At 47.5% G+C, this 10,000-nt stretch overlaps 1 protein-coding gene across 4 annotated transcripts in view; it reads right to left on the bottom strand.

Moving 5' to 3' along the window:
- The window catches only part of LOC135107681 (glycine receptor subunit alpha-2-like), a 74,345-nt gene that overhangs the window by 14,208 nt on the left and 50,137 nt on the right, over nt 1–10,000 (bottom strand). For 2 of the 4 annotated variants that reach the window (XR_010271890.1, XR_010271891.1), the window contains 4 exons: nt 5,157–5,366; nt 4,093–4,340; nt 2,841–3,981; nt 866–1,020 (listed from right to left, as the gene is read on the bottom strand). Coding sequence is in view for 2 of the 4 variants with exons in the window: in XM_064017812.1 (XP_063873882.1) it covers nt 3,175–3,981; nt 4,093–4,340; nt 5,157–5,366 (1,265 nt within the window). In the remaining 2 variants the exon portion in view is untranslated. Of the gene's footprint in view, nt 1–865; nt 1,021–1,926; nt 3,982–4,092; nt 4,341–5,156; nt 5,367–10,000 lie in introns of those variants that run through there. The other 2 variants (XM_064017812.1, XM_064017813.1) reach the window with 2 other exon arrangements.

Raw genomic sequence — 10,000 nt, 5'->3', positions numbered from 1 at the left:
CCCTCCTTCATCACCTCCCCGCTCTCCATCTCTTCTTTGTCTAATCCACTGTCCCCCCTAGCTGGTTCCTCCCTCCCTCCCTCTCTCCTTTCTTTCCCTCCCTCCCTCCCTTCCTCTCTCCCTCCTTCCCTCCCATTCCCAGCTATTATGCAGGTTCCTACATTACTACAGCTGCGTTATTACTCCTTCCTCTTGCAGCAGGTAGTAGTAGTAGTAGTAGTAGTAGTAGTAGTAGTAGTGGTTATAATCGTCTTTCTGCTCCTAACTCTATCCTATTCATCTGTTATTATCATTAACCTTATCTTTTTCTCTTCCTTCTCCATTTCTCACAACCTTAGTTCCAATATTCCTCTTCCTCCTTCTCCTCCTCCTCCTCCTCCTCCTCCTCCTCCTCCCCTTGACCATACACAATGAAAGGCACTGGTGGTGTCTTTCCCAAGGGATGGTGGAGGAGGAGGAGGAGGAGGAGGAAGAGGAGATTTATTCCCTCAGAAAGACTTTTAATCAAGAGGGAACACGGAAATAGGAAAACAACAGGAACATTAGGATGGCTATTTTCCTTCTTTGTCTTATTCCTCCGTTTATCATTGCATTTTCCCTTCCTACGTACCTTCCTCATCCTCCTCCATCCTCGACGCTGCTTTTTCAGGACAGTATTTGAAACATTTCTGTGTCCTATCTGCACTACGCACTTTAAACAAACTCTAGTGGAAGTCAACGAAAGTTTCACAAGAATTTCACATGCTCAACTTAACCAGCTGTTGGGGAGGCTACGTACTTATAGAGTTTACAAGGGTGTTTTCATGATTCTGGTGATATGTAGCTTCTAGTGATTAGAGAGAGAGAGAGAGAGAAAGAGACTCACACTCCTCCGGGCTGGTGTCGTCCCCCAGTCTTGGTTTGCCGTGCATGCTGACAACCATTGTGGCCTGGTGGTCCGTCTGCGTGATGTGGATACCCTTGGTGTTGGTGAAGTCGATTACTGGCACCCACACCTCACGCATGGTCTCGTATGGCACTCTGTTAGGGGAGGGGAGGGGCAGGAGGTGAAGGGGTATACTCACTGTGGAAGGAAGTGAAGAGATATATATATATACTCACTGGGGAAGGGGAAGGGAGATGAGGGTGAAGGAATATACTCACTGGGGAAGGAGTTGAAGGGATATACTCATAAGAACATAAGAGCATAAGAAATAAGGGAAGCTGCAAGAAGCGACCAAGCTTACACGTGGCAGTCCCTGTATGAAATGTATCTACCTATTTCCACCTATCTTCCCCATCCATGAACCCGTCTAATCACTGGGGGAAGGGGAGAGGAATGGCGGTGAAGGTAAATACTCTCTGGGGAAGGGGAAGAGGATGGGGGTAAAAGTAAATACTCTCTGGGGAAGGGGAGGGAAATGGGAGGGTGAAGGGATGTACATATTTACTGACTTGACTGCATGGCTAATTGAATTGCTGACTCTCCAGCGTGAGTGAATGAGTGACTGAGTGACTGACAGATTGATTCATAAACGGGAGTGGTTAGAGAAGCACTGACTGACTGACTGACTGACTGACTGGCGTATTGAATAAAAGAGCATTTGTCTGACTGATTAATTGATTGGTCAGGTTTATGAACAAAGAATGTAAGACCATAGCAACAAAAGGAAAGGTGCAATAAGTTAGCAGGTTATACACGTGGCAGTCCCTGTATAAAACATATTTACCTATACCCACCTAATATCCTTATCCATAAATTTATCCAATCTTCTTTTAAAAGCTCCGGTTTTACTCGATTAATTCACTGAATGATTGAACTGTTTGCATAACCGATGATTAACTGAGTGATTAATTGTTTGTCTAGCTGACTGAGTGAATAAATGACTGACTGATTGACATAATCGCTGTCTGCTTAAATGACTGAGCGATTGGCTGAATGCTAGATTGAAAGTGACCTTCATGGAGCAAAGAAAAAATAGTTACATGACATAGTGAAATAGTGAAGAGATTATGAACGTTTATTTTATCAATCTCCGCGACGAGCTAAGCAGAAACCAGATCTGATAGTTAAGTGGGCACACGAATTATTCATTTATTATTTTTATTTTCTCATGTGAGGCAGGGTGCGTGAGGAACGACCGAATCCTACTCACACTCTCACGCATTCCCCTCTTTTTGCAAGAAGTTTTTCCCTGACTCGGCAGTCACGTGAACCTGCTATGCGGCGGCGGGCGAGCAGGTAACGAGTGACCACAGGGACTGACCGACTGGTGCACGACACGCCAGCATGCCGCCCCACTCTCACAACCCCCGTCCTTCCGTCCCCCGACCCCGAGCCCGCCGCTGTTGCTGGCCTCAATAGTGGTTCATTAAAGAGCAACAAGTAAGAGTTAAAGTTCGCAGTGGACGTGAAGATAAACAGAGGTAATCACTGCTTTCGGCACGCACTACCTTGTCTCTTTGTTAAATTTACGTAAAGCTTACGTCATCACCGACAGACACACCGTAGGGTGTGAATTCCCTGCCTGGCTGGATCGCGATCCCTCCTGCCGCAGCCAATCATACCGTCTGGGCTGGACGCTGCCTCGCTCCCCTGGCGACTTATCGGCCAGTGTGGACCAACCCGGTCCGTGGCAGCTGTCACCAGCACGTACGATTTATTGATCAGCAATGGACGGTGGGCGCCGACCCGCATTACGACGAACGCTAATGACCTGCCTTTGCTGAGCTTGGCAGAAACTCGAGGTATCTGGGCGTCGTGTTACCCAGATCACGGGGCGCGTCAATGCCGGCCAGGTCGATTGGGGTTTTGTCGGCAGGCTGCGGGACGCCCGCCACACTGCGGAAGTTTTGCTTACCTGTTGAGCGTGTAGTCTTCATTGAGGTTGAGAAAGTTGAGTCTCGCTTCTTGCCACGTCATGCTCACGTTGAGATTGACGTGCATGTGCATGGAAGGCGTGTCCACGTCGGCGCTCTCGATGATGACCCGCACCGTGACAGGCAGCGGCGACGACTCGTTGTTCCGGTTGTTGACCACCGGAGGCAAATCAGGCCGGTAGACGGGAGGAAACCGCACCAGCTGACACCCACTCTCGTCACTCTTGTCACGGCAGTCGAACTTGAGATCACACCGCTGGTATAGGCGTATGCAGGAGGCGTCGTCACAGGAGAAGAAATCTGCCGGGCAGGGCGTCAGCAGGAGGCGGCGCGTCTCCCCTCCGTCTGGCCACACATGGGTCTTGTGAGCCTCCAGTCCTGGCGTCCTATGGGCACACCGTTGACACCGCTGGACAGCGTGGCCACCGTCTGGCTGTTGCGCCAGTCCCACCACAGCCACTGACTTCCATCTCGCACGATGCGGTAGTCAGAGTAGCCGCGGAACAGGAAGCCTTCGCTGGGATCCTGAAGTGCCACGAAGTGAGTGTTGCGGTGGTACCTTTCACAGGCACCTAGCAGCTTCCAGACAGGGCGGCGAGGCACGGCGCACACCACGCACTGCTGCTCGTCACAGCGGGCGTCCGCCATCTTGAGGGGACCTTCCACCACAGCACAGTTCTCTAGGTTGCTGCCGTCCGGTTCGTCCACGGCCCAGGGCGGCTCCAGCTTGGACATGTGCTTCACCAGGGTCCACACTCCCTCCTCTTGATTATCGGTGATGCCGGCCCAAAAGGGCTTGCACTCCCTTCCATTGTTCTTGAGGTAATTGTCTACCGCCTGCACGATGGTCTCGTATTCCCCGCGAGACTCCGGCGTGGGCACGTAGCCACCCAGGCCCTCGCACACCTGGAAGGCGGCGGGAGCCGTGAAATCTGTAAAAACGAAATAGTCTGTTCCCGAGGCTTCTTGGCACAGCTTGTCAATGGGCTCCTCCGTTAAGGTCACGTTCCCGAATGTGTCCCAGGGCCCCTCCCAGGCTATGAGGTTCCCTTCCAAGGTCTGGCGACACTCGGCCAAGGCCGCCACTTCCTGCTTCGTGAGGGCGCGACTCCACAAGTTTACCTGCAACATTTAGCAAAGTTTGAGGCAAAAGTTTGGAGGGCCACATGACCTACTCAATGGCACCCACAGCCCTACAGCCCATCAGCAACAGGAGTCGCCCTCATCACGCACCTGGGACAGCTGTCCGCTGTAGCTGCTCGCCTTGTCCCAGGCGCCCACCTTGGCGTGGTTGCCAGTGATGTTCTGGTTAAGCTCGTAAGGGTGTCGGTCCTGTTCGGCGCCATCTAGGTAGGACACCGTGACGCCCTCGCCGTAGGTGACACACAGATGATGCCACGTGAGCGCGCGCAAGCGATTCTTGAGGAAGTGATATCGCCTGAAGTTGGCGAGCGTGACGCGGATGTAGTTGAGGTTCACTTCTGTGAGGAGAGGGAAGGGTGGAGGGTGCAGGGCAGTTACCTTCATACTGGAATTAGTACCCACTAGTGTCTTCACTCAGGGGAGACAGACACTGGTGGGTTTGCTCAAGAGTTACCCTCATTTTCCAGCACAGGGCATTCTCTCACCGCCCCTCACCCATAAAATCTATCCACGTCCTACCTGCACAGTAAACTTATAGGAAACTGTTCATTGGTAACAGTGATAATTAAGATTGGTACATGCCATATACCAAGATGTAAGCTTGCCTGGCTAACTGGAAAAAGTCTCTTTATCTTACGTTAACATTCTGAATTATCCATGGCCTCACCTATGACTCACACGTTAACCTTTCTGCCTGCCATGCCTTAAGTAGCAGGGAAGGCAGCTCCCTCGGATGACCTAACCCGCTTCTTTGTTACCGTTCTCTAATTGTCATGGGTTGGCGCCAGGTTCGAATCTTCTCCAGCTGTTCTTCTGCTTGCATCTTCTGTTCCTCCACCTTATTTCTTGTCGCTGCCTTGATCTTCTCCCCTTAACAGACGCCTTCCAGACTCTCGAGGGATTCCTCATCTCTTCTTACCAGACCTGTTCAGCACTATCCCTTAAAGTGCCCTAATGAATCGGCCCTGGTAACCTGTTCCAGTCATCTACCACTCCATTTGAGAACCCATTTCCCCGAAACCTCGATCCCTCACTCTCTCTCTCGATACATCTATAAAGCTTGAACCCGTTACTTTTCGCCCTATCCCGCTTATTAATCCTGAGGACCTTGCCTAAGCGCATCTCACACAGACATCAGTCGCGGCAAAACTCACCCGCCTGGATCGTGGGCACAAGGTTGCCAGAAGTGTCGTCGGACACCTGCAGGAAGCCGGACACCTCCCACAGAAAGTAGAATCTGAGCCTGACGCAGAAGGTGAGGGCGTCGAGCGGCGGCAAGGTGAGGTTCTTGGAGTATAGCAGGTAGCTGTCTGACTGCTGCCCCTTCGGCTGAAACTCGTAGACGTGCACGGAACTGTTGGTCCCTGTAACACACACATACACATACACACATGCACGTAAAGTCACCGTCACTTGTTGGTTAGCTTCATGCAATTATTTCTACTGTGTTTGAGAGTTTTTCCCCTCGATTCCCAAGTCCTCTGATCCGGTTTTAATCTGTTCGTTATCTAGGCTTGCAAGGAGACTGTCAGATGAAAGTGAAAGGTACGACAAGGTGCTCACCTCTGTACTTACTACCATCAGCGTCATCATAATTACATACACACATACACACACACACACACACACACACACACACACACACACACACACACACACACACACACAGATACACACACACACACAGACAGACAGACACTAAACAGGATTATATTGAAGGGGGATGAAACGATTTACAATATTAGCAACAACAACAACAACAAAATCAACTACTACTACTACTACTACTACTATGTTATTCTTTCTGACCCTTCTTATTTATCCTTTAGCTCCTCCTCCTTCTCCTCCTCCTCCTCCTCCTCCTCCTCCTCCTCCTCCTCCTCCTCCTCCTCCTCCTCCTCCTCCTTTTCGTCGTCCTCCTCCTCCTCCTCTTGTCTTTATCCTATCATCTCTTTTTTTCCCACCGGTAACAAGGTAGAAGTAGACCAGACTATTAGATTAGCAGATATGTCAGCCACACAGCAACAGGTCTCTTGGAATGTTCTTCTTACCAGTATGTACATCCCCACTTTGTTCCTCTTCTTCCTCTTCTTTTGTCTATGCTACCTCGTTTCTCTCTCTGTATCTATACTCTCTGTTCCTCTTCTTCCTCTTCGTTCGTCTATATTACTTCGTTTCCCTCACCGTATCTCTTTTCTTTGTTCCTCATTCTCTTCCTCCTCCTCCTCCTCCTCCTCTTCTTCCTCTTCCTTCGGCCGTCCTTCTCCCCCTACACCAAAAAAAAAAAAAAAAGAAAACCTTGAAAATACTGCGCCACATGACCGAGATGTTGCGGCGCCTTAACCAAATCAATCAAACAACTCGCCTAAATAGACTCGTAGTGTCCGGTAAATCGGTTAGTTTTTTTCTTTCTTTGTGTTCCTTTGTGTTGGCCCTCCCTCAAGTTTGTTCCTTCTCCTCTTCCTTCGTTCATGTTATCCTATTTTTTTTTTTTTTTTGTTCTTATTTTTTTTTGGGGGGGCGGGAGATCTTGGTTAGATTAGTTCCCACAAGCAACTCCGTGAGGTTTAACGTGTGTGCCACTGTTTGTTCTTCCTTTGTGTTACTGTGTGTCCACTCTTCTCTCCTATCACAGCTCAATCTGAGTGATGGTTGGCGTGCCTCGTCCTCCTCTCGTAATACTCTAAGCCCTCCAAAGTTCTCCCTAAATGACCGGTTTCATTCCACCACCATTGAAGACCCCAACCCTTGACGGGGAAGGGCATGTGGCCACCTTCCTTCACGCGCACTGCCGGGGAATGAATGCGTGAGGATACATGGAAAAGGATGTTGTCATGTACCCGATTGAATAGCTGGGGCAGTCTTTTATGAGTGAAGCCTCTGGTTAACTTGTTTATCTCCATCACACATCTCTGCACTGCGCGCTAGCTTAGTGGTGACTTAACACGTGGAACAGGCAAATGAACACAACATCGTACCATAACAAGGTCACACACACATACACACCACACACACAACACTACATTTCACTTGCTGTTTATACGTCTACGATGTGACGACCCAGTGACCAAGAGCTGTACTTTGATGAACTTTGCGTTAAAGTGTTCTGTTCGCGTGGGTAAAGAAGCGAGGTCTGCGCACATCAACCACTCCTATCCCTGGTGGCTGCACATGTGAGGCCACCGAGATACTTTCCTGGATTGCGCCCCCACGGGAAGCACAACATGGGACACGTAATTGTCCCCTTTGACTCAATTGTTTTGATCTTGCTAGCAATGCTCCTGCCATCACCCGGCCTGCTGGCGCGCGCTCCGCTCATGTTACACAGATTTTCGCTGGGAAGAATATTCATCAACCAGTCTATCTGAGAAGCAATTTCTTCCTTTCTCTCTCTCTCTCTCTCTCTCTCTCTCTCTCTCTCTCTCTCTCTCTCTCTCTCTCTCTCTCTCTCTCTCAGGAAGATAAAAGTAGCGATGGTAGTTGTGGTAGTAGTAGTAGTAGTAGTAGTAGTAGTAGTAGTAGTAGTAGTAGTAGTAGTAGTAGTAGTAGTAGTAGTAATAGTAGTAGTAAAAAAATAGGGAGTTTTGATAGCAAAAAGAAGAAGAAGAAGAAGAAGAAGAGAAAGCATAATAATAATGATAATAATAATAATAGTAATAATCTCTCTCTCTCTCTCTCTCTCTCTCTCTCTCTCTCTCTCTCTCTCTCTCTCTCTCTCTCTCTCTCTCTCTCTCTCTCTCTCTCTCTCTCTCTCTCTCTCTCTCTCTCTCTCTCTCTCTCTCTCTCTCCAATCTATCCTTACCAAGTTTGAACCAGTTACTTCTTGTCCTCTCCTGATAACCGGCCCTAAGGATCTTGTTTACACCATCCTTGTCACATCATTTACGCCACTTAAATACCTCCACCAGCAGTTATTGTCTTCCTGTCCTTCCTTGAGCAAACTGACAATGTGAAGACTTTAGTGACAGGTCTGTCTATCTAAACTCTAGCGTCTTATCACACACTTTTTCTACCAAGTTTTAGCGGAAGTTATTGTGATTTTCAAGCGGGATTATTTGACGAGGTGCTCTACATCATCAACGTAAATATAATATCCAGTAAAGCAGGAACCTATTAATCATTCTTAGATAGAGGACATTAAGCGAATACATTACACGAAGAGGTTGACTATGGTAAATGGAGATGGTTTATTCAGGGAGCATCACGTGTTGGTCCTCTGGCTTGTTGCGGCTTCCCTACGTTCTTACCTACTCTTAAGGTCCATATTCTCGAGACCACATAAATGATTACTAGGGTTCTCATAAGCGTTCCTCCTATTGTTGATGCAGAGTCTCTGTTAAGGTAACACTAGAATCATAAGAACATCCTTGAAAACTTCCATAGAACATTAGAACCACCTGAAAAAAAAAATGGAGATGAGAGACGCTGAAAAATTTGAGAATACTGATGATTTGAGAGAATACTGTGATGATGATTTGCTTTCGCTGATCCGACTGCTGCCCGACTGGTGGTGGGTGGTATTGCCTTTTATATAAGTGAAGAATTCCACCCAAGAACTGAGAGAGAGAAAAGAAAAGAAAACGCAGCAACTTTGCCTTTCCTTTCCCCTAAAAAAATAAAATAAAATAAATAAATAAATAAATAAAACCGAAGACATACAAAAAATGGAGGATAATTTAGTTCAAGAAATGTCCCGATACTCCTTTCATGAAACAGTTTAAGTCACGGGAAGGCAGGAAAATAATATCAGAAGCAGACAGAAAGCTCCAGAGATTACTAGTGAAAGGGATGAATGCGTGAGGATGCTGGTTAACTTTTATGTGTGCGTTAATGAGAGAAAGAGAGAGAGAGAGAGAGAGAGAGAGAGAGAGAGAGAGAGAGAGAGAGAGAGAGAGAGAGAGAGAGAGAGAGAGAGAGAGAGAGAGAGAGAGAGAGACAACATAAAGATGAGAGTAAGTAAGCACGTTTTGTATAGTGAGACAGTAGAAGGAAGGGAAGAGGCATGCAATTAACAAGTTCAGAAGAGCAGCAACCATGGAGAACAACAGTAAGAGGTAACAGGAGATGCAACATTTGGCGGAGTGTAATAGAAATTCAGAAACACTTCGTTCTCTCACCAATAATATTTTCAAAGGCCACAGAGATGATCAGCCGGGTTCTCAAGAATGTTCTTCATGCTATCAATGCAGAAATCTCGTTATTCTGCCGCTAGAACCATATAAAAAAAAAAACATTCTTGAAACATGTAGTTGAGGTGTGGCGTAGACATGTTTCTGAATACAGTCCATTAAATGAGAGTCAGTTAAAGGAAAAGAAGTTGATGAAGCGAGAAATTATTTATAGTTGTGACTCATGACCAAAGGAATCCGACCCGCGTCCTCCTCAGCCGGGAAATCACATAAACCCTTGTTATCACGCGCCTCTGCTTGCTCACTTGCTTGCACTGCAGTTAGTGTGTCCCTCGCCTGTGCTCTCTTCTGTTTAACTGTGAATTCCTTGCGACAATGATGATGGCTATGGTAGTGATGATGATGATGGCAAGTGATTGTGGTGGTGATAATGATCGTGGTTATGGTAATGATGATCGTGATTGTGGTGATGGTGGTGATGATGATGGTGGTGCTTATGGTGGTAAGAGGGGCTGTTATGGTGGTGATGATCATGGTTGTAGTGATGATGATGGTGGTGGCGGTGGTGCAGCCGCGCAAAGTTGCTCTATTTTAGACATAATAAATGATAGGAGATTTGTGAGAGACGGAGCTAAGTAACATGGGGGAGGAAAGGAGGAGAGAGGAGAGAGAAGGAGGAAGGAAGCGATAAGGGACGAGATGCAAAGACTGATATAGACAAATGAAAAATGGTAGATCAGAAAAAAATGAAAGGAATAAGGAAAAAAGAAAATTTACTTAATATATGTCTTTCACCAATCTCTCTCTCTCTCTCTCTCTCTCTCTCTCTCTCTCTCTCTCTCTCTCTCTCTCTCTCTCTCTCTCTCTCT

This window comes from Scylla paramamosain, chromosome 15 (genome assembly GCF_035594125.1).
Source record: "Scylla paramamosain isolate STU-SP2022 chromosome 15, ASM3559412v1, whole genome shotgun sequence".
NCBI lineage: Eukaryota > Metazoa > Arthropoda > Malacostraca > Decapoda > Portunidae > Scylla > Scylla paramamosain.
The sequence above is the reverse complement of the archived record's forward strand: the minus strand, read 5'-3'. Positions and strand labels throughout refer to the sequence as shown.